General features: G+C 33.5%; 1 protein-coding gene across 1 annotated transcript in view; it reads right to left on the reverse strand.

Annotated features, from left to right (window-relative positions):
- Nucleotides 1–26,498, reverse strand: part of LOC126886115 (PDZ domain-containing protein 8) — a 52,552-nt gene that overhangs the window by 15,914 nt on the left and 10,140 nt on the right. Inside the window, exons 4-10 of the mRNA XM_050652961.1 lie at nt 25,618–25,828; nt 24,866–25,020; nt 16,984–17,324; nt 13,625–13,820; nt 12,146–12,333; nt 3,782–3,969; nt 457–751 (exon numbers count right to left, since the gene is read on the reverse strand). Coding sequence (XP_050508918.1) covers nt 457–751; nt 3,782–3,969; nt 12,146–12,333; nt 13,625–13,820; nt 16,984–17,324; nt 24,866–25,020; nt 25,618–25,828 — 1,574 coding nt within the window. The remainder of the gene's footprint in view (nt 1–456; nt 752–3,781; nt 3,970–12,145; nt 12,334–13,624; nt 13,821–16,983; nt 17,325–24,865; nt 25,021–25,617; nt 25,829–26,498) is intronic.

A 26,498-nucleotide genomic window follows, 5' to 3' on the forward strand; every position in this document is an offset into this window, starting at 1 on the left:
AATACAATTGTTCAGAGATGCAGCCAACAAAGTTAAGACTGCTGTGATGGTAGCCAACCTCCTATAGGAGACGGTACTGCAAGAAGAAGAAGCACAACAAATTGTACACAACAAATTGTAATGTATGGATCAGAAAACTGAAACAAATAAAGCTGAAGAAAAAAGATGGATTAACAAAATTTGAAAATCTAGTTGTAACAAAACATTTCAAAGTAAATAAGTAGTGAAAAAAGTATTTATTTACATTGAATATTAATTTGCTTTGTTGTATAATTCACATCTGCAATAAATATGTGTGTGTAAAATGAATTCAGGAATTTTTGTGTAATTTGACAACAATGTCAACTTAGATCACTGATGTAGATGATGACGTGCATCAGGATTTATAATGTACCAACTGTATGTATCGTTATTGACGTATATTATTAAGCACTTTAGAATATTACACGAACTCACCTTCTTAGAACAAAAATCACAGTGAGTGGTCCGATGGAACTGCGTCCTGACAAAATCGTGCTGCATTACACCGGTCGATTCCACGGATTTTACGTCGTCCGGGGAAATATTTTCCGACATTTTCCTTTTCAACTCGATATCGTCGTCGTGGGTCCATATGAACGCCAATAGAACATCTCCGTAGCAAAAAACGTGCTCGAATCCGGAGTGCAGAAGAAGGGGGTGAGTTTGATTGTTCGGTATAACGTTGTTCGGTGGCAGGAATGAGTAGCAGCGCATGTAATTACCTAAAAAACTGTTTAAAAGGTGTTTTAATAGATGAATAATGCAAACTATTATTGGTTATAATTGTATTTGATTGCAGGATTATCATAAAAGATGACGTTCCAATAATTTTTGAAACGTGTGGCAACATCGCAATGAAACGCAGTACGGTTGGCAACATTGTTTATCCTATCTCAGTTTATAGCTTAGCTATTTTCCGATGCTAATGGTTTTCTTTTTCGAGAATTTGCAGCTATTTTTGTAATGTGCGAATCAAGATCTCGAGAACTCATGTAAAGACATAGAACACCACAAAAAACACATTAATTTCAACCTCCAAAAGAAACTTAAATATACCTCCGGAATCTGAAAATTGAAAAATGCTCACAGAATTAAAAACGCAATAATTTCGAAATAATAGATGGAACAATTTTTGATCAAGAACAACAGTGAAAATAATGAAAGACATACATCAGTGACGTTTTTGACGATAATTCTCTAAAAAATGCTACGCACATACTACCTATGACAACCAATTAGACAGAGGTCCAAATATACTGAAATTTTTCGATTGTAAGGATGTTGTATACTGCGATTTTATTTCAAGAAGTGAAACAATAATCTTCCCTACCTTCAACAGCTGAGAAATTCTAACAATGAAACACTGAAAACGTTTGTTTTCTATACTTCCACAAAATTTATTATAACTATGTGACTCCAGCTGTTTCGGCAGAGTGCCTTTCTCAAGTGATTTAGTTTACTATGGGTTTGCCTTTTTAAAGTCTTTAACTGAAGAGGTTGAGGAGTTTGTCTCGAGTTAGTCATTTAGAATTGTACCTGTATTTTTTAATTTATTAATTTCCATAGATTCTAATAAAGATAACTTAAGGCCTTTATTTTGAATATGCACAATTTCAAACTCTTCATTAAATGAATGATTATGATCTAGAAGGTGAAGTGCGTATGTAGAAGTGTCTGTTTTTCTATTGTTGAAAGCCCTTTTGTGTTCTGCTATCCGTTTGTCAAAGGTTCTGCCATTTTGACCGATGTAAGTTTTCGGACAATCACCACAAGTTAGTTTGTAGACACCACTTAGTTGTTTTCTCTTTCGGCTCTTATTGTTCTTAATATATTTGCTGAAGTTGTTATTAGTTCTGAAAGCTGGTGTTATTCCTTTCTTTTTTATGTATCTGGCTTTTTTTGTTGTTATCTTGCCAGTATATGTGATAGAGCAGAAGGTACTGGGTTCTTTCTGTGGTGGTGGATAGACTAATTTCAGGGCTTTCTTATGAAGTTTTTGGTTTAAAATTTTATTAAATAACAGCAGCTTTCAGAACTAACAACAACTTAAGCAAATATATTAAGAACAATAAGAGCCGAAAGAGAAAACAACTACAGAGTGGTGTCTACAAACTAACTTGTGGTGACTGTCCGAAAACTTACATCGGTCAAACTGGCAGAACCTTTGACAAACGGGTAGCAGAAAACAAAAGGGCTTTCAACAATAGAAAAACAGACACTTCTACATACGCACTTCACCTTCTAGATCATAATCGTTCTTTTAATAAAAAGTTTCAAATTCTGCATATTCAAAATAAAGGCCTTAAGCTATCTTTATTAGAATCTATGGAAATAAATAAATTAAAAAATACAGATACAATTCTAAATGACCAACTCGAGACAAACAGCTCCCCACTCCTCAACCTCTTCAGTTAAAGACTTTAAAAAGGCAAACCCATAGTAAACTAAATCACTTGAGAAAGGCACTCTGCCGAAACAGCTGTAGTCACATAGTTATAATAAATTTTGTGGAAGTATAGAAAACAAACGTTTTCAGTGTTTTATTGTTAGATAAAATGAACTTCCATCAAGTAACGGTCGAATCCATCAATTAGCTGAGAAATTTGTGTGAGGATATGTGAGAAGTCCGGATCTATGGCATAGTACATAACGACAAAGCACCAGTTCACTCTGTATTGCTCTGCGGACTTTTTCTTGTTTGCCAAACTCAAGAGAAGAGTTCTTGTGGCAAAGGAATTATAATCTTCCTAATTGGCGACTCTATGATTGTTTGAGCAGTGAAAATGAAAGAATTTCGCAGAGGAACATCATGAAAAGGTGATATAAATATAGTAGTTATTGATTGTATGAATTTAAATAAAAAAGGGAACATTTGCCTAAGATCAAATGCGTCAACAGCTTTAATGACGTCAAAGTTAGAATAAATAAAATATGGAAAAAAGAATGGAAAAATATTACAAGCATGTCAAAAAATTTATATTTTTCTTTACATCAAAAACTTCCTCCGCCACCTGAATACATATTTAAATATAACCTGCCAAAGCAAGATATTTCTACTATCGTCAGATTAAAAACTCGACACGGGAAATATGAGGCACATCTGCACAAATTAGGAATAATTAATTCATCAGTCTGTTTTTGTGATAATGTTTCGATTAGAGATTTAAACCATATTTTCTTGGAATGCAAAATTAACGAGATATATAAATCAATTATATTACAATTTACGACAAACACAAGTTCATTTTCCAATTAGTATAGAATATCCACTAAGTTGTCATAAAATGAAAATATTTAAATTACTCATAAACTACTTGAAAGAAACAAATATAATCATTTAAGTGAAATACGTATAAATATAACAAAACTAATAAATTGAGGTAAAAATAAAATAAAAATCTGTGGCTAACGGACTCGCATCCAAGCCATTTTTTCACACACACACACACACACGCACACACAACAGCTTTATTTTATATTGATTTATTGATATTGGGCTATAAGCTATAAGTATACTTTACTAAACTGAAAATATTTTAGAATAAATAAAACTGAATCAAAATGCAAGCCAAATACAAATTGTAGGAATAAATGTGATAAAAGCTAAACGTTTTAACATTTTCCATATTATATCAAAATTTTCTGTGTTAATATGATTTTATGTGACTCTTTGCATCAGCCTTGAAACTACACGTATGTGATTTTTTCTATTACCTTACTCAAATTTTTTTCTATCGTTAATACTATATAACTCTCTTACCTATTACAACACTCCCCTAAGACATGGCTCAGCGGAATATTCGTATAACCAAGCAGTACATCCCTTTCGTCGGGTATTGTCCCCCACACATTGATATTCAAATGCTTTAACGAATCCTTTAAAGTAAATTGAAAATCTTCGTTGAACTGAACCACAGTGGTGGCTTGAAGTTCTTTGCTTTTGTGTACCTAAACAAATTATAACCGTGAAAAATGAATAGAGTTATCGGCAACCTTAAAAGCTATTAAAAACTACTGTTTCTTACGTAAACTCACGACTGTTAACCTCAATGTAAAAATATGATCTGCTTTTTCGAAAACTATATTGATACTCTCCTATTATTTGTTCTGTTATATTCCAATTTTGCTTGAAAACTCTTCGCTAATATTTTGTATACCGTATCCAGCAAGCGCTAAGTTTCTATTAAGCGTGGTGTCAAACAGGGATGTATTATGTCACCGACATTATTCAATGCCTACACCGAACCAATTTTTGAGGAAGCTTTAAATAACCGTCGCGAAGGTGTTAAAATCGGTGGTGAAATCATTAATAAAAAAAATAAAAACCTTATTTTGTAAAAGGTATATGTATGTATTTAAAATCCCTAAAAAGGGCTGTATCACAAAACGTTTTCGGAATCAATATTCCATCATCAGTGTTATCACCTAAAATAAGTATAACTCTATAAGTAAAACAAACGTGAGGTTAAATTTTGAAAAAGGTAAAAAAAGTGAATAGATAGTTATACTTACAGGTTTACATGCTTCAAGCCACCAAAATGTACGGGTAAAAACCCTTAAATTGATTTTAAACAGTTGGGGTTACATTATGTTATCTGATTTTGAAGGATGTTAAAAATATTTCCGGATTAACCCCTGGCATCACATAACATCAACCATATTGGTTGGAAAATTGTAGGTAGAACCTTACATGGCAGAGTTTAGGTGACAACTGATCGGAATGACCCCCGGAAGGATGTCATTACCAGACTGACACCGCACCTTGACAGAATCTAATCTGTGTAGTTAATTCAGCCAAAAGAATATAAATTTTATGTTAATATTTAAATAATAACAGTAGTGAAAAATATTTGTTGGGATTAAAAATAATTTACCCTAAATAAGTATGATGGATGAAAATTAAAAATTATAGAATCAAATAGAAGTGAATTACTACTTTCTTTAGGGTAGGCAATTATCATTACATGAGATGGAAAATTATGTTATTAGGTAAGCTGATGTTATGAGCTTAATATTTGGTGTAATTTATTAATAGAAGGATCCAACAAAATAGATAAAAGATGATATTGTATATTTAGTTTGTCTGAAGAAATATGTATTACTAGATGTGAATATAAATAAGAAAAGTAGTAATGAGGAGACTGAGAAATCCAGAGACCCGACATCAAAGTATCTGGAGATGAAAAATTTTAGCAATGATGGGACAGGAAGGATATAAGGTTATTGGTGTGGAAGAAAGGAAAAAGAAGTAGTGATGAAAGAAAGGATGTAAGTTGATATTGGTGAGTTGGTCCGTTACAGAAAATTAGACTGTGAATGAGGTTTAAATGAGTGTGATAAGTCATAGGTATAACTTATCGAAAACGTGGTTTAGAGTCGAAGTGTAAATGAAGGTGGATATGTAAAGACAGGCGTAACCAGGATGATCCTAAGGGGGGGGGGTTACAACTACTGGAAGGTCTCTGAGGGATATGGTGTTAAGCGTATAGAGCTCAAAGTACATCCCAATGGGGGGGGGGGGGTTATAGCCCCCAAAACCCCCCCCCCAAACCCCCCCCCCCTGGTTACGCCTATGTGTAAAGACGAATAGATGAATAGTGGATATCTTGACTATGAGAAAAGTTGGCGATGTAATGGAATGAAGTCTCGATTAAACGATACATGACGGTTGACGCAATTAGGGCTATTTTGTTTCTCGTTGACTATTTCTAGGTCCTCATACAGGTCCAATTTTAGGTAGTCTTTCTGAGGAATGTTGTGTAACAAGGAGACGTCTTCTGGGATGTTGAGAGAGTGTTTTTGTTGTTTAAGATGTTGTGAGAAAGTGGAAGTGTTCTCTCTTTTGGTGTGTTCTAGGGAACGAGAAGCTAGTGATCTACAAGTTCTACCTATATATGTGGCATCACAATCAGAGCATTGTAATTTATAGACCCCACTACGATTCATATAATGAATAGGGTCCTTAGAATCAGTAAGACACTGTCCTAGATTATTAGGGACTTTAAAATAAATATGGGTGTTATCAACTGCTCTTTTTAACAGATATTTAATGTCTCCAGCAAGACGCTCATGGTGATAAGGTAAGGAAGCATAGATGGGTTTGATGGATAAGGTAAGGAAGCATAGATTATTTTTAATCCCAACAAATATTTTTCACTACTGTTATTATTTAAATATTAACATAAAATTTATATTCTTTTGGCTGAATTAACTACACATATTAGATCCTGTCAAGGAGTGGTGTCAGTCTGGTAATGACATCCTTCCGGGGGTCATTCCGATCAGTTGTCACCTAAACTCTGCCATGTAAGGTTCTACCTACAATTTTCCAACCAATATGGTTGATGTCATGTGATGCCGGGGGTCAATCCGGAAATATTTTTAACATCCTTCAAAATCAGATAACATAATGTAACCCCAACTGTTTAAAATCAATTTAAGGGTTTTTACCCGTACATTTTGGTGGCTTAAGTATAACTATCTCTTCACTTTTTTTACCTTTGTCAAAATTTAACCTCACGTTTGCTTTACTTATAGTTATACTTATTTTAGGTGATAACACTGATGTTGGAATATTGATTCCGAAAACGTTTTGTGATACAGCCCTTTTTAGGGATTTTAAATACATATACCTTTTACAAAATAAGGTTTTTATTTTTTGTGATTTATGGTATACAGCCAGTACAGGAATTTTTCCTTGTGATATTTTGAAATCATTAATAACATCGGATCTGCAGATGACACCGCCATAATGGCAGTGAGTCTGGAAGACCTTCAAACCCTGCTGAACGCTGTAAACAACGAATGTATTGCAAAGGGTTTAATAATCAACGCAAAGAAAACAAAATGGATGGTGGTCGGAAAAATTAATATCGAAGTGACCACTTGCTACCATATAGTCATGATGTGAACAAGCCAAACTCGAGCTCAATGGTACCTAGAGCATAAAACATTGGATATTTTAAACATCCATGTTTAATTTCACATCTTATTTCTATGTTACTATGACGGATCAATTGTAAAGGGTTTTTACCCACATATTTTTTATTTTGGTGGTTAGCATGTTAGATTCACGTAAACACTGATGATGATCGGTTATCCGATCGAAAACTAGTTCTGTTCTGTAATGTAGCCCTGTTTAGGGATTTTAACAAATATACCTTTTATAAAGGATTTTATCGTTTTTGTTTCCATGTTTCTCCACCTTTCATGCATACTCCTTTGGATTAGGGTTAGATGCTACGTTACATACCCTATATACCGGGTGTCCCAATAAGAATGGCTCTCGGTCATATCTCAGGAACCGTTTATATTACAGCTTTCGGGAAAAATTTTTTATAACAAAAGTTCCATCGGGAAAAGCCTGGAAATTATTTTTATAATTGTAGGTCCACCGCTAGAGGGCGTGACTGAACATAAATTTAAAAATTAAAATTTTACAAAAAAAGGCTTATGAAATGGCACTGGAAATTAGATAATCGTATTCTTCATACAATTCTGCGCATATTTGATTTCACAAGTTTAAGTCTACCTTTGCAAATAAGAGGTGGGGGTGAGTGGGAACCTTGTTATGAACAAATAGCTGTAAGTCAGGTTCTGTTAAATAGATTTTTGCAAACTTGGTCTCGTTGAAAACAGCTCATTTTCGTCAATGTAATAGTTATAATTTTGAAACAGCCTAATAAGTAATATACCAGCTAGGAGGCGCTATTTTATTTTTGTCAGAAGTTTAGTTTTCTTTGGAAAATATTAAATTCAAGTATGCATTTTTAATCCTGTATTACAAAATTAGACCAAATTAGCAACGGAATAGCGGAAACCGCATGTCGATACCTTTTTTCTATCTTGAGATATCTTAAGAAACGTGTAAATTTTAGACATAACTGATGCTGTCACAGGTAAACGAAGTTCAGGAAATCAAAGTGGAAGCAAGTAGTGTGCTGTGGAAAAAATAGAGCGTAGCACTTGCGGAGTGCCGACAGAAGTGAATAATTCTTATAGATTCGATTATATTCGGTTCGATTCAATTCGATTAGATTTAATTTTATTTAATATATATTATGCCTATAATTTAATATACATAATATATTGGGACCGTGCAAGTTCGGCAAAGCGACACCTATTTCTACGCTCTGCAACTTTATTCGCACTTTTAATTATATTGGCCAATTATATTAGTCCTGATTACTGGATAATTGTCAAGGCCATAGTCCAAAACAAATAAGAAGAAAAAATAAGATTCAGGTTATGTTATTAAAACGTAAACAATTGTATGTAGTAAATAAAATTAGTTATTAAAATGCAGTACTGCAAGCAAAATACAATTAATTAAATTTACCTTTATATAATAATTGCATATCAGAATAATATTGTAAAGCAACATATAATTTTTATTCTTCAATGACAGTAGATATGAAATGTATCAATTTGACAATTTCAATTGACAATATGAATTATTTAAGAAAGTTGCAATATTTCTCCGCTATTCGCGCACGATCGTTTCTCAATTCCCTTCCAAGTACTTGCACGCCGCGAATACCCAATTTAATACATAATATATACTAGTGATTTTACCCGTTAATTTTAGAATTATTAAATATAAAGTTACATAAAACTTTAAATTATTTTTCTTAAGGTGAAACAGTAGCGATCAACAGGTAGCGAAAACGCGTTCCAAGTTTGCGGCTGTAATTTTGAATATTTTTTCGAGATATTTGGCACACGTATTCGTAATATAATAAAGAATGGCGATACAGAACCCAATTTGAAAAATATATTAATATGTGGAAATTACTCTGTAATTAAATACAATATTAAAAAAACGAGGCTGTACCGCCATTAAGAAGAACCAGAAAATACACTTTCTTCAAATAAACTTTTTTATCCGATGCCTAGATTTTGTGTCATTTTGGAACTACTAATGAAATAAAAAATTTTAGTAGTTCCAAAATGACACAAAATCTAGGCATCGGATAAAAAAGTTTATTTGAAGAAAGTGTATTTTTTTGTTCTTCTTAATGGCGGTACAGGCTCGTTTTTTTAATATTGTATTTAATTACAGAGTAATTTCCACATATTAATATATTTTTCAAATTGGGCTCTGTACCGCCATTCTTTATTATACCGGGTGTCCACTTATATTTTCCCCCATTTTAACTGCCTATAACTTCTAAACGGTTCAAGATAGAAATATGCGGTTTTCGCTGAAATGTTTTATTTTAGTAAAAGTTTTGTCTGAATGGTTTGAATTTTTTATATCTCTTTCAAATACGAAATAAAAAATGGCGGATTTTTGAAAAAAACTTTGTTTTTTTTTTAATGGAACACCCAGTATATTTTTTTGTAAATTGAAAGAAAGGTCATTCACCTATCCAGCGATATAAAGTTTTTCAAAATCGGTTGTCAAATCACTGAGTAATTAATTTTTAAAATGCGGGGTGCAACGTGGATATCACATACCTAAATAACATAACTGAGCAAAATGATATTATGTTATGTGATTTCCACATTGCATCTCTCATTTTAAAAATTAATTGCTCAGTGATTTGACAACCGATTTTGAAAAACTTTATATCGCTGGATAGGTGAATGACCTTTCTTTCAATTTACAAAAAAATATACTGGGTGTTCCATTAAAAAAAAGTCAACAAAGTTTTTTTCAAAAATCCGCCATTTTTTATTTCGTATTTGAAAGAGATATAAAAAATTCAAACCATTCAGACAAAACTTTTACTAAAATAAAACATTTCAGCGAAAACCGCATATTTCTATCTTGAACCGTTTAGAAGTTATAGGCAGTTAAAATGGGGGAAAATATAAGTGGACACCCGGTATAATAAAGAATGGCGGTACAGAGCCCAATTTGAAAAATATATTAATATGTGGAAATTACTCTGTAATTAAATACAATATTAAAAAAACGAACCTGTACCGCCATTAAGAAGAACAAAAAAATACACTTTCTTCAAATAAACTTTTTTATCCGATGCCTAGATTTTGTGTCATTTTGGAACTACTAAAATTTTTTATTTCATTAGTAGTTCCAAAATGACACAAAATCTAGGCATCGGATAAAAAAGTTTATTTGAAGAAAGTGTATTTTCTAGAAAGTCATTTGGCAACCGATTCTAAAAAATTTTTAATCGCTGGATAGGTAAATGATAGTTTTTTCAAGACACAAAAAAATATACTGGGTGTTTTAATAAAAAAAGGCAACAACGTTTTTTTTTTTCAAAAATCCGCCATTTTTTATTTAAAAGCGATATAAAAAATGGTCACTTACCTAAAAACTTGAAAAAATGGTCATTTATCTATCCAGCGATATAAATTTTTTTAAAATCGGTTGTCAAATGATTGAGCAATTAATTTTTAAAATGAGAGATGCAATGTGGAAATCACATAACTTGCTTAGTTATGTTATTTAGGTATGTGATATCCACGTTGCACCTCTCATTTTAAAAATTAATTACTCAGTGATTTGACAACCGATTTTGAAAAACTTTATATCGCTAGATAGGTGAATGACCTTTCTTTCAATTTACAAAAGAATATACTGGGTGTTCCATTAAAAAAAAGTCAACAAAGTTCTTTTAAAAAATCCGCCATTTTTTATTTAGTATTTGAAAGCGATATAAAAAATTCCATCCATTCAGACAAAACTTTTACTAAAATAAAACATTTCAGTGAAAACCGCATATTTCTATCTTGAGCCGTTTAGAAGTTATAGGCAGTTAAAATGGGGGAAAATATAAGTGGACACCCGGTATTACGAATACGTGTGCCAAATATCTCGAAAAAATATTTAAAATTACAACCGCAATCTTGGAACGCGTTTTGGCTACCTTTTGATCGCTACTGTTTCCTCTTAATAAAGTAACCAATATTTTTTTAAATTTGGCGAATAATTTAATTACTGATGAAGTATAGTAAATACTTCGTGTAAATTTGAATCGTAAATAATGCATGGAGTTCATTTATTAATAGATAGGTACTCCCGGTAAAGGGGAGACCCTTATACAAAAGTGACCTTTTTAAAGTTGTTAATACATTATTCCTTTTAACCTTCTTCTTCTTCAGGTTGCTTCCCCTATCGGAGGTTGGAAATCATCATCGCTATTTTAATTTTATTGGCCGCACTTCTGAATAATTCTAATGAGCTGCAACTTTTAACCTACATATCATCAAATTCACAAGGAAAAAGTTTTCCTCTAGTTGGCTGTATACCATGTGATACAAAAAACAATAATCCTGTATAAAAGGTATATTTAAAAAACCCTCAAAAGGGCCACATCAAATTCACATAACTAGTTTTCGACTGGTTTACCAGTCATCATCAGTGCTTACGTGCAATGTACATGCTAACCACCAAGATGGTATTATACAAAAATATGTGGGTCAAAGCCCACTGAAAGTAGTCCGTCAAGGAAACATAGGTATACAATGCTACCTTAAGCCTGAATGTTTAAAATATTATCTAATTTGCCCTAGGTAACATCTGAGATCTGGATATGACTTGTTCACATGTTGGAAGTGAGACGGCAAGTGACTTGCCGTCACTTGTGACGTCGAAAAAGCTGTTTTCAACGAGACCAAGTTTGCAAAAATCGATTTAGCAGAACCGGACTTAAAACCATTTTTTCATAACAAGGTTCCCACTCCCCCCCACCTCTTATTTGCAAAGGCAGACTTAAACTTGTGAAATCAAATATGCGCAGAATTTTATGAAGAATACGATGCTCTAATTTCCAGTGCCCTTTCATAAGGCAAATTTTGTAAAATTTTGATTTTTAAATTTTTGGTATTTAGTTACGCCCTCTAGAGGTGGACTTACAATTATGAAAATAATTTCCAGGCTTTTCCCGAGGCAACTTTTGTTATAATTTTTTTCCCTAAAGCTGTAGTATAAACGGTTCCTGAGATATGGCCGAGAGCCATTCTTATTGGGACGCTCGGTACAAGTAATAAATAAATACGAAATAAATAAATAAATAAATAGTGCAAATAAATCGAAGAGAAAATACAGAAATATTCAAACAATTTGTACAATCAGTACATGAAGAGAGAAAAAACAAGCACAACAAGAAGAAAGAAAAAAATAATGCAAAAATATTAAATAGTATCTTACATCTATATGTAGCGGAACTTCCGTATAGTTTGTGTCAGTATCAGTCCTGGTAATTTCTGGTACCTCAGAAATTGAGGCTTTCTTAATGGAAAACGCAGTTTGCGCAGCTTGCTGCTGTTGTTTAAGGCTAGCATGTTGCGGGGTTGTGGGGTTACTTGACGTGGGGGTGTTCTTAGCACTTCCAGATTCTATACAAAAATATTAATAAATGGCAAAATCATTTATTCATTTATTTACGTTACTTATTTTAATTTTACAATTTATTAAAAATTTCAAAAGATTAACTTTTAAGATTATTTTCCAGATTTTGTGTTTCATCTTCCAGAATAAGGTCAACTAAAGATTTGTCTATCATCATTTTTCTCCTTTTTCATATTTTTTATTTTTATTTTGTATTTTTCATATTTTTGTATTTTTTATATTGTTATTATTTTTCGTATTTCTTGTTCACATTTTTTGTTTTAACAAAATGGTACTTTTAATTTTTATTTTTTCTTGTTTCTTATTTTTCATATTTTTTCTGTTTTTCCATATTTTATGAATATTCGATATTATTTTTATTTTTTATATTTTTATTGTTTCTCATGTTTTTGTTTTTCATTTTTCTTTTGTGATTTTTGTATTTTGTTTAATGTTTGTACTTTTCTTTTTAATTTTTTCCTCTTTGTTGTTTTTCATATTTTTTTATATTAATTCTGTATTTTTTATATTTTTGTACATTCCATATTATTTTTATATTTTCGTAATTTTTATATTTTTCACATGTTTACTATTTTTATATTTTATTTACTCATTTTAGTTACTTAATTATCTACTACCAACTAAACCAGTTGTTTAAAATATTTCAAGTTGTATTGAATATGAGTCATTATTATCGAAATATTTATAATATATCTAGAAATCTCATACAGAAGTAAATACTTCAAGTTCTATACTGGTATAAAATCGTTTATTAAAAACTTCATAAAATGTCATCCAAAAAAATTGCAAAACGTTTTCGTTCTAATTCAAAACATCTTCAGTGCATTCTGCTGAGTAATTCGAACTAGCACACTATTTAAAGTGGTAACCTCATAATATAGTCTGTTCGCTAAACTCAGACGCAACTTTCTAGATGTTTTGTCGGTAATTTTACCAATTTTAGTAAAATTGGCAAAAAATAATTACTAAATAGTTAATAATCACTAAATACTTAGTAATTTTGCCAATTTTTGCAAAATTGGCAAAAAACAAAAAAATTATCGACTAAAATATCTAGCCAGTTGCGTCTGAGTTTAGCGAACCGACTATATATGGTTTACATAGTATATTTTAAGAAAATATGGTTACTACAAGTCGATGTTAGTATATTAAATTGAATACATGCTCAAAGGGCAACATGTTTCCCTGCTCGAAAATACTAGGTTCTTGCCAGTTCAATGGGCACAGACCAACTAGATTTTCCCATTGATTTTATATCTAGAAATTTTTGTACCTTACCAGAAAACGAGGGTTTCCTCTTTCTCAAACTGAAGTTTCCTATAGTTTGAGCGAACTTGGCCATGTTCTCGTTCGATGGAATTATTTTAGGCACTCTCTTTCTTGTGTCTTTGGGGGTTTCCACCATGACAAAGCTATCTTGTTCGGTTTGCATCAGTTCAGTTTCTTCTGGCACTTCTGGTGTAGGACACGATACCTAGAGAATACATTTATAAAATTAATGAATATGATCAAAGAGAATGATATAACCTAAGCAATTGGACTAACCCATTAAAACCATGTTTTTCCATGTATGTTCAATATAAGGTAGATTCGACATCTTTGGAAAGACAATATTTTCCCCGTAACAGAAGGTGTACCTTTTTTAGTATATATTGCAAAATTTTTCGGTTACAATAGACATTCCAGATGAATCACGACAGATTTATCTCTCTCTTCACATGAAGTCTCAAATATAGAAGAACACAAAGAAAGTAAAACCAGCATTACCAATAATAGTGGATGCAATAATTTTTTTTAATAAAACGCATGAAAAGGTTGTAAAAACTAAAGCATCCTTCTAGATAAAAATAATAAACAATGAAAACATCAAAATTAATACAAATGATCAAAACAGTTATAGAGCTATAATTAATCTGATGACAGAATATTCATTTTATATCTACGAAAATAAGCAAGAGAGGCTCAAGAAAGTTGTACTCATGTGATACAAAAACGATTGTATATGACTTGTAGTGCAGGGGATACAGAATAATTGAGGTAGTGAAATCATAATTGATATAGGTATTATAGTAGGAGAATAGAAAAAATAATTTTCTAATCGACTTTTTAGAGGCATAATTATTTTTCTATCGGGTTTAAACTCATATAAATCAAAGAAAATATTTAAAATGGTATATATAATATTTTATATAATAATTAACTTAAAATATGAATTTTAATTATATTACCTTTTAATTATTTATTAAAAAAATTGAAAGAAGATACGTAATAACAGACGGGTTTCGAACTCAGGACCTCTCGATCTCCAGTCTACCACTCTGCCACTGAGCTACCACGTATCGATTCGTTAACATACTTTAAAATGGTATTTAAATGTCATTGCATTAGTCAAATTTTTAAAATAGTATAGAAATAGTGACAAAGACCAAGCCAAGTATATAAAAACGTTTTAATAACATTCAGGTCGATTTTGCAGATTCTGCAAAATACCTGGGGTTACATTTAGATAAGAGACTGCGTTGGAAAGTTCACATTAAAAAGAAGAGAGAAGAACACAAACACAACATAAAATTTGAAAAGATAAACTGGATATTTGGAAGGCATTCTAAACTATCCATTAATAAGAAACTACTGATTTACAAACAAAGACCAATATGTTAGTGATGTTGAAAAAGTAACTATTCGTTACAAAGTACTCGTTACTTACGAATACCGAAAGTAACGATTATTATACAGAGAGGAAAATCGTTACTTTTATTACTCTGATTACTTCGCTACTTTGTACCAATCGTATCAGAGCGAGTAACGACTATTGTATCTATCTTGATTACTTTGATTACTCTGATTACTTCGTACCAATCGTATCAGGGAAAGATAGATGGCAGATGGTAGATGGCAGATGGCAGAAGAAGCATCGGAAGAAGACGAATTTCATGGTTGAAGAACCTGAGAAAGTGGTTTGGATGCAGCTCGAAACAACTATTTAGAGCTACTGCCTCAAAAATTAAAATAGCTATGATGATTGCCAACCTCCGTAGCGGAGATGGCACCTGAAGAAGAAGAAATCGTATCAGAGCGAGTAACGACTATTCCATCTACTTTGATTACTTCGTACTTCGTGAAGGTTGTTATTATATCGGAATACCTATACCTATACAAAATACCTACCTACTGAGAAATACCATTCTCGATATGATTACCGGTACTCAAATGCAAAAGTAACAAAAGTAATCATAGTAATCAAATCATTTTTATCTCTTAAACAGATCGGTGAAGGTCGTTGTTCTATCGGAATACCTATACAAAATAGCTACCTACTGAGAAATACAATTCTAGATATGATTACCGGTATTCAAATACAAAAGTAACAAAAGTAATCATAGTAATCAAAGTAACGAATACTGTAAATGATTACTTCATACAAAATACCTACCTACTGAGAAATACGATTCTCGATATGATTACCGGTACTCAAATACAAAAGTAATAATAGTAATCAAAGTAACGAATACTGTAAATGATTACTTTATACAAAAGTAACGATTTGTAACGAATACTCGAAAGTAACTATATTCCACATCACTACAATATGGACATATGGACATACAGCTCTGAGGATGCGCCAGTAAGAACAGCATTGAAGCAATACAAATATTTTAGAATAGGGTACTAAGGATCAGCATCAATACTCCATGGTACTTAAAAAACAGCTGCATCCACTGAGATATGGAGATGAATACAGGAGATAGCTCAAGACTCTTTTGAGTTAGTGCAGTGAAGTACGTTAGTGTAAAAGCAGAACATTGTGCGAGCTTAATATTATACCAGTGTAAATATTCAAGTTTATAATGAGTTAGTATCTATAGAAACATTACTGAAACTATACTTCTTAAAATAACAACTGTGCAATGAACTGTCAACATGGATGGAATGGCCCCGTTCCATTCAAATAGTGAAGCGAGATTGCGGCCAACATACAAGTGAGAGGTCCTAGAGAGAGACAGAGCATGCCAGGGAAAATTTGCTACAACTACCACCAGAGTTGCCAGATGTGATTTTATAAATCCCCCACTTAAAAACTGAAATTCTCTCAAATTAAGCTCAAATCCCCCAAATTAAAATGTTTTCCGCATTTTAATAAATTAGTAGTCAAATGTAGAGAACAGTAAACCAAAATTATACTACTTGTCAACAGAGGGCCCTGGAAATAATTCATAGGTCCTATCTTTTTCGATTATATCAGAGTATAATATATACAGTTCTATGTGTACATTCGCAAATTTAATTTCCCATGACCCCTTATAATCTTCCATAACTCTCTCCCCAAAAAATCCCCCAACCATTTCTGCTTAGAAAAATTCCCATAGACGCTTTTAAATAACTCCAAGATTGTAGGAAAATACCCCAATCTGGCAACCCTGACTACTTTGTTTACGAAAGATGGTGATTATCTTCCTTCTTTCCCTGGCTATTGCTCTCTCATCCTGGCCGCATTCAATTCACTTCATGCCCATTCCATCCGTGTTGACAGTTCATTGCAACTGTGACGATTTGGGTTAGAATAGAACTGCTCATTGATATTCTTGATCAAAATGTAGTACAATGTACCCTCAACTTGGTGTAAAAAAATTAATTACCTTCATTTCAGTCTCTTCCGAATACTTGGATTTAATCACATAATTCTCCGCCAGTCTATCCACTCTTAACGTTATATTAGCTGCCGAAATCGACTTGATGAACTTGGCTACTTGCGTCACTGTCTGGACAGTGCGATTCTCCACGGCCACCACGATGTCGTTCGGCCTTAGGCCGGATCTGTAAGCAGTACTGTGCTGTGACACGCTGTCCACCAGCACTAGACCTTGTTCTTGTTTAAAAATTACGCCTAGTTGAGCTTGTCGTACCTTCGTCATGGTTATTTCGAGGGTCATGTACAGGTTGTCGTCTCTTTGGTAGAGAGAAATCCAGGGAATTATGTCTACAATTGAAGATATAGGTGAGTCGGCTAAAGTCCGCCAAGAGTGGTCCAAAATTTTATGGCGGGTTTAATCCAAAAAGGTTCCATGCCCCGAGCTCGAAGAGACAATAAATTCTCGAAAGTCGATTGCGCGAGGATGCGCCAATGTTGCCAAATCTACGGAATGAAATTAAATTTTGTTCTTTCTTGTATTAATAAATAAAATAGGGTTGGATATGACTTAAGGCTGTATGGCACTATGCATTTTCTTGTATCATTTCTAATATCGTTTCTGATATTAGAAAGTTATATACATTTTCTTGTATCGTTTCTTGTACGTACATGTGTGCCCTGTATGACACTATGCAAGTTCTTGTATCGAAAATTATATGAAATTCGGCACGTGATTGGTCGAAATTTTGTTTGTCACTCTGTGTCACGTTACATTGGTATGGTAGTACGGCGTCTAAGCTGATTTTAATTTTAAGGATTTTATAAAATTTATAAACTTATAAATTTACCATTTTAATGTTAACCAGAATTTTTACGTTGACTGTTTCGAGGTTGATTATTTGTGTTTTTATTTTGTTTTGATATTTGTGCTAAAATATTTGCATTATAATTATCTTCAGTTTGATCCAAATTAGGAACTATTGTATTTTCCTCTATTAAAAAATTATGCAACATGAAATGCAAAGTTATAGTTTGGACTTTACTATTTCTTTATTAGGAGCTAAATATATGGTTATTAGTAGAACAGTAGTCCATATATTAAGTATCAATATAAGATTTATAAATAATACCTACAAAAACACAAATAAATTCATCAAGACATAAATATGATCTCATTTTCAGCCGCCATTATGACATTTAGATGTTTTACCAGCAGGTTTCACGTTTTTGCTCTTTGCGCAGAAATTGGCGCAATTCTTGTACAAGAATCTGTGTCTGACACAAATTCTTGTATCGTTTCTGATATCTTTTCTTGTATCTGTGTATGACACTAAGCATTTTTTTGAAATATCAGAAACGATATCAGAAACAATACAAGAAAATGCATAGTGTCATACAGCCTTTACATATGACACGAAATTACAAACAAAATAGTTGTAGACTTCGGTCCTTGACAAATGACAAATAATGATAATTACCGACTGAGTATTTTTTAATAAACATTTAAGTATTATCGTAAATTTATTTTGGTCAATTCGCGGTGTGCAAGTACTTGGAAAGGGAAACGAGAAACGACCGTGCGCGAGTCGCGGAGAAATATTGCAACTATCTTAAATAATTCATATTGTCAATTGAAATTGTCAAATTGACGTATATTTCATACCTTCTGTCAATGACTTAGAAAAATTATATATTGCTCCACAATATTGATATGATATGCAATTATTATATAAAGGTAAATTTAATTAATTGTATTTTGCTTGCAATACTGCATTTTAATAACGGATTTTATTTACTACATACAATTGTTTACGTTTGCTAAACATAACCTGCATCTTATTTTTTTCTTCTTATTATTTTTTTGGACTATGGTCTTGACAATTATCCAGCAACCAGGACTAATATAATTGGCCAATATAATTAAAAGTGCGAATAAAAGTACAGAGCGTAGAAATAGAGGTCGCTTTGCCGAACTTGCACGGTCCCAATAATTACAAGATATGATTAATAGACGATTAAAAGTCATACTCACATCCTCACATCAAATTACAGTTCGTCAATAATAGCAATGTCTCTGAGTTTTGACAAAAATATAAATTTGGAGGGGAGGATCCGTCAGTAGCCCGAATATACTCAGTTCCGTATATCGTTTTGGTCTGATGAGAAAATTGTTGAAACTACATTTTAGTTGATAAAGAATTTTGCACTGTGACTTCCAGTTACATTTCATATATTATAAATCATATGCAACCGTATTTTATTTATTAATACAAGAAAGAAGAAAATTTAATTTCATTCCGTAGACTTGGCAACAGCGCATCCGCGCGCAATCGGCTTTTGAGTATTTATTGCTTCTTCGAGCTTGGGACAAAGAACCTTTTTGGATTAAAACCGCCATAAAATTTTCGACTGCTCTTGGCGCACTTTAGCCGGTGAGTCTTAAGGTGGATTTTCACAGATCCGATGTCCGACGGTACGATCATACGATAGAAATTTCAGAGAATTTCATTGGCTGAAAAGTGACAGTTGGGTTTTCGTACGAAATTAAAAAGTCATCGGAAGAAGTTAAAATTATTTTAACTTTTGCACGAAAATCGGATGAATTTTGACATTGACATTCTATCTTGAACGTCTTGAACTTTAACTTTACTTTTGTGAAGTGTTTATGTTTTTGATATATTGAAATGGAACAACAAAATCGTAATTATAAATGGATGTTGTTCTGAAACTATTTTTTTGTGGCATTTTTGTAATTAACTATTTTTAATGAGAAATAAGCCACAATTTTAATAAAAAAATGATTTTATTTTTTAGTAAAATTGTGGCTTATTTCCCATTAAAAACAGTTAATTATAAATGGATGTGATGGTACTTCTAACAATAACTCACATTTTTATCCTCTTCAAACAGATAATTTGACGAATCCATGATGATCCAAACAATAATAAGAATAAAATCGAAATAAAACTATCTATCTGTACCTGTTCAATATCCAACAGCAAACATTTGTATCAAATATCAATCCATGGAATAATCTGACATATTACCCAAATGTCAAAAAATTTCGGATACGACAATCAAATATAATCGTACGAAAAAATTTCGTATTTCGTGTCTTCGGATATCGGATCTGTGAAAATTAGCCTTTATCCATTTAGTATTACATATTTACAAACTGGTCTGGCAATAGGCTGTTCAATAAGTTTTGCGGTTCGATTAGCCTAAATTTTTTTATGTTGGTGCACTCTTCATATTAACGTATGTGAAGTTACATTTCAATCTGTATTCTTTGTTTTCAAGTTCAAGTCATTTAGCATCGACGTGTCGCAGTATTTTTTAAAATGGGAAAAATCAAGTGTTGTGCAGTGATTGAATTTTTATTTTGAAAGGTTTAAAAGCAAAGGAAATTGATGACAGAATGTTGAAAATATATAAGGTCTCTTCGCCATCAATTAGTACAGTAGAAAGATGAATTGACGAATTTAAACGTGGTCGTACAAGCCTTGAAGACGATTCATGTCAAGGACGTCCAAAAACAGCAATAACACCAGAAATCCTAGAAAAAATACAAACTGACTGACGGAAGAAGAGAGCCAGGTCGAAGAACGTCATGGCTTAAACACCTGAGAGAATGATTTAACAGATCCTTTGCATCCCTTTTCCGAGCTGCTGTCACCAAAATTACTATAGCCAATTTGATAGCAAACGCTCGATAATCGAGCACGGCTCATGAAGAAGGCTGACAGAGATTTAGTAGAAGCCCTAGGTATCTTACTGGGCAATGTAGGCAATATTTTGACGAAAGTATTGAGTTTCAGAAAGCTGTGTTCACAATGGGTGTCGCATTCGCTAACAATGGAACAAAAACACATTGAAATGTGACTTTCTCAACAACATTTAGTGTTTTCGAAAGGATAAAGCGGATTTTGTGCTTCGATTCATCACTACGAATGAGACTTAAGTCTATCTCCATGAACTGATTCAAAACAAGAGGATAAAGAGTGGTGTGAACCTGGTTCTTTGGTTCCTAAACGAGTTGGTGTTCAGAAATCGAAATGGATTGAATGGAAATCGAAATCATCATCATTCTCTTTGCCTTATCCCTATGCGGGGTCGGCTTCCCTAATTGCATTTCTCCACACAATTCTATCTTGGGCCATATCAATGTTAATCCCCTTTACCAACATGTCCTGCCTTATCGTCTCCCCCCAGGTCTTCTTTGGTCTTCCTCTCCTACTCCTTCCAGGAATCTGCACTTCAGCTATTCTTCGTATTGGGTGGTTAACGTCTCGACGTTGAACATGACCAAACCATCTTAACCTATGCTCTCTCATTTTGGCATCAATTGGTGCCACACCTAGACTTCCCCTAATATACTCATTTCTAATTTTATCCTTCTTTGTCACTCCACTCATCCATCTAAGCATTCTCATTTCCGCCACATGCATTCGCTGTTCCTCTTTCTTTTTCACTGCCCAACATTCAGTTCCGTACATCATAGCTGGTCTTATGGCTGTTTTATAGAATTTTCCCTTCAGCTTCATTGGAATTTTTCTGTCACACAACACACCACTCGCTTCTTTCCACTTCATCCATCCAGCCCTAATTCTACTGCATGCATCTCCATCTATTTCTCCATTACTCTGTAATACCGATCCTAGGTACTTAAAACTATTGCTTTTTACAATCATTTCACCATCCAAAGATACCATTTTATTTGTAGTAGCTCCATCTTTAAATGAACATTCCAAATACTCTGTTTTTGTCCTACTAAGTTTTAAACCTTTTTCCTCCAGAGCTTGTCTCCACTGTTCCAGTTTTTGTTCTAAGTCTCTTTCACTATTTCCTACTAACACGACATCATCAGCATACATTAAGCACCATGGAATGTTACCCTGTATTTTCGCTGTTATCTGGTCCAAAACTAATGAGAATAAATACGGACTAAGCACAGAACCTTGATGCAATCCTACTTTCACATGAAATTTATCAGTCTCTCCCACACCTGTCCTAACACTAGTCGTTACTCCCTCATACATATCCCTCACAATCTTTACATATTCACCAGGGACTCCTTTCTTATTGAGTGCCCACCACAGAATCTCTCGAGGAACTCTATCATATGCTTTCTCAAGATCAATGAATACCATATGAGCGTTTGTTTCTTTACTCCTGTATTTTTCCATCAACTGCCTTATAGTGAAAATTGCATCTGTTGTTGATCTACCCTGCATAAAGCCAAATTGGTTCTCGGATATTTCGGTCTCTTCACGTATCCGTCTATCAATTACTCTTTCCCATATTTTCATGGTGTGGCTAAGCAGTTTTATAGCCCTGTAGTTTGTACATTGTTGTATATCTCCCTTGTTTTTGTAAACAGGTACCAGTATACTGCTTCTCCATTCGTCTGGCATTTGTCCAACTTCCATAATTCTATTAAATAGACCTGCTAGCCACCTTGTTCCTGTCTCTCCCAATGCTCTCCATACTTCCCCAGGAATATCATCTGGTCCTACCGCTTTTCCTTTCTTTATTTTTTGAAGCGCTTGAGCCACTTCCTCATTGGTTATTTTGGTGACCATTGCTGCTACTGTCTCCGTTGACTCTACAGGCTGTCTGTCAAATTCTTCATTTAATAAGCTGTCAAAGTACTTTCTCCATCTCTTTTTGACATCCCTTTCGTGAACTAGTATTTTATTATTTTCATCTCGGATACATCTAATCTGATTAAAATCTTTTGCTTTCTTTGCTCTCTGTTTGGCTATTTTATATATCTTCGTTTCGCCTTCCCTGGTATCAAGTTGATCGTATAGGTTTGAATACGCTTCTGCTTTAGCTTTTGCTACTGCTACTTTCGCTTCCTTTTTGGCGACCATATAGTTTTGAAGATCTATGTCCGATCTGGTTTCTTGCCACTTTTTATATAATTTTCTCTTCTCTTTTATTTTTCCTTGTACTTCATTTGACCACCACCAAGTCTCTTTATCTTCAAACTTCTTTCCTGACGTTTTCCCAAGTATTTCAATAGCCGTCTCTCTAATAATATTGGCCATTTTTCTCCAAATTGTGTTAGGGCTTCCTTTCATGTTCCAACATATTTTTTCTACTATTCTTTCCCTGAATAGACCTTCCTTCTCATCTTTTAGCATCCACCACTTGATTTTTTGTGGTCCTCTCCGATATTTTTGTTTAGTTTCGCTTTTTACTTCGATGTCCAGAACAAGCAGCTTATGTTGTTGGCTTACTGTCTCACTAACTATTACCTTGCAGTCCTTGCATTCACGTATGTCTTCTTTCCTTATCATGAAGTAGTCTATTTGGGATTGATGTTGTCCACTTTTGTAGGTAATAAGTTGAGTTTCTCTCTTTTTAAAGAATGTGTTAACAATCGCCATATCCAATGCTGTTGCTAATTCTAGCATGTCATCTCCAGCTTCATTTCTAGTTCCAAAGCCTAATCCCCCATGTATTGTTTCATATCCTGTCTTGGCTTGGCCCACATGTGCATTGAAATCACCTCCTATTATAACTTTCTCCTCCGCTGGAATATCACTCAGTATGTCTCCCAATTGATCATAGAAAGCTCTTCTTTCATTCTCACCCAGACCTGTTTGAGGAGCATACACACACACAACATTCAATACCTCTTTATCAATTACAAATTTCACTGACATCATTCTATCACTCGTTCTTACAACTTCTACTACGTTATCTTTCATTTCACTATCAGCAATTATACCAACTCCATTTCTAGTGTTACTACTCCCTACATACCACAATTTATATCCATCACCTAGTTCTTTCGCCCTTTGTCCTTTCCACCTAGTTTCTTGAATACAAGCAATTTGAACTCTTCTTCGTTTGAGCGCATCCACTAACTCCAGACTCTTACCTGTAAGACTACCAAGATTCCAAGACCCTATCCTGATTTTTCTAACCTGTAATGGTGTTCCCCCTGAGATAGTCCTCACCCGGAGATCCGAATGGAGGCTCATTTTACTTCCGGAACATTTTACCTCAGGAGATGCCATCATTTCAGTATAAGTTTTTATTTCGTTTGGAGAAGGTCTTTTCATTATTATGGCCTGAAAAGATTTTTGGATATTTGATGCCTGAATGCCTTTTCTATCAGCACCATACCCTGCCCTGTCCTGCACGTTTAGCCAATACACCACCAATGCAACCAAAGTGCAGTATTACCCCACACCCGCCTGCATTTTTCTGTATAGGCCAGGATCCCTACTGTAAGGACTGCCCTATAAGCCAATGTATTGTTGCCCGTATCCCGCCACTAGGAGGCACGTACTTCATTCGGGATACCTAACGAAATGGATGGAAACGAATACCTAACGAATTAGGATACCTAACGAATGGAAATCGAAATGCGAAACGAATTTTGTCTGTGGAATACTTGCTAACTGGTAAAACAATAAATTCTGAATATTACTCTGTTTTAGATTGTCTGAAGGAAAAAATTAGTGAAAAAGACCTGGTTTGTAAAAGAAAAAATCCTTTTTCATCAGGACAATGCATCGGGGTGTCATATGAGCATTTTGACAATGGCTAAAATCCATGCGACATCCACCGTATTCACCAGATTTGACCCCTAGCGACTTCCATATGTTTCAATACCTAAAAAATTAATGCGTGGAAAGCGTTTTTCATCAAATGATGAGGGCAAAACAGCTGTGCAAGCTTCCAGCCATCCCATGAATTAGAATCTCGTTGGAACAAGTTTACTGATGTTCAGAGAGAAAATACCATAAAAAGAATATAATAGAATAGAGAATAGAACCATAAAATTGTGTTTTTCTTATCGAACCGCAAAACTCATTGAACAGCCTATTAACAATTTAAGAGAACATATAAAACAGACATTCAAAACTTACCTACTGACATGGTGCAATAAATATTTTGAACTATTGGCGGCAAAGATAATCTGGACACTTCAACACAGGTCACCTCTAGTTGACCTTGGGGAACTATCTCATTATCTTCTGCATCCAACTGAGATGGATCCGTTTTCACGAAGAACGGCTTATACCTAGAAGATAAGCGAGTGGTCTATGAAGTTTTTAATGAAATCTACATCCATATAGACATATCTTAAAGCATATTTATGCTACACAGGGAAGCATTCGATAACCTATGTATATGTTACGGGTAAAGTTACGTAAACGGGTAATTCTAGGATTACCCGGGTAAAGTGCGAAGTACTCGCGAGATATCGATAATATCCGATAGTAAGTCCAAAATATATTTTAAATAGTTCAAATTTCGGGCTTTACTCCGAGTAAAACACATTCTAGCTGCTGCCTCTTGGTTAAATGCTTAATTGGGTATACTAGTAATGACAAGGCCGTAACTGTTTGAAAGATATCTTAATTTAAGAAAAAAACGCATTTTACAAAAGTTAGGAAAGTAAAACTATAAATACTGCAGAAATAAAAATTATAATCTACTTGTTAAAACAAGACAAGCTGCTGTACTTGGCGAGTACTTCGGACTTTACCCAGATAATCCTAGAATTACCAGTTTACCTAACTTTACCAGTAACTTATATACTGTCTCAAAAAAATGACAATCCAAAAATGTACAGTATAGAACTTAAACAATTTGTTTTATTTAATTTCTGACTTACCTTAATTTGTAATTTGGCAGGGTATGTTTCCTTTTTATCGCTTTCTTAATCTGATTAACTATGAGATTTGTAATGTTGGACTGTAATTGTCTTCCTTGAAAATGAGATTCAACTTGTAGATCCAGAACAGGATCAGAATAAAAGCTGAAAGACCAATGGGTATACGGTTGTCTCGAAAACTGTAGTCTCGCTTTGCCGCTTATTTTTTTCACTAGAAGCAAAATAGAAATATACACTATTTTCACTAATAGAAATATTGTAGAAGGCCTTCGCTTCTATCCGTATTTGTCATTATTGCTACATAATAAAATAAGGTAGAATATAGGTAGAATATTTAAATATATTTACCACCGAGTCAGTGCGTTTTGGTTCAATTCAGTCTTCTTGCAAAGCCTCTTTGATAATGAGTAAACCTAGAAACAGGGGATGGCAAGAGACTCGAATCGAATCAAAAGGAAACCCCATTTTTATTTAAAATAAGGCATGTCTGTTGTTTGCCTCATGTTGTTTCACTATATGACAGCTACTTTTCATATTTTTTTCCTTGATTTGTATTTCCATCCATTGACATCCTTTTCGGCCCTTTTTAATGGCTGTATCAACTAAACTGTTTATCTTTCGATAAGTACCAATATGGATTGGGTTTGTAGTTCCACCTTTTCTTCGTTTTTTTTACTTAGTTTCTTAGTTTTTGTTACTCCTTTAAAATTTCCTGTAACTGGCTGTATACCATTAATTTAAAATAACTACATACTTATAAGAATAGCAACTTCAACCTAGACATTACCCTCATCATGTTTAATAGTTTAAGAAAAATCTACTTTTTTTCTCTACCCTAAATGCATTTGATCATATGGGCAAATTATTCTTTTTCAACTATT

This window comes from Diabrotica virgifera, chromosome 1, assembly GCF_917563875.1.
Source record: "Diabrotica virgifera virgifera chromosome 1, PGI_DIABVI_V3a".
Taxonomy (NCBI): Eukaryota; Metazoa; Arthropoda; class Insecta; order Coleoptera; family Chrysomelidae; genus Diabrotica; species Diabrotica virgifera.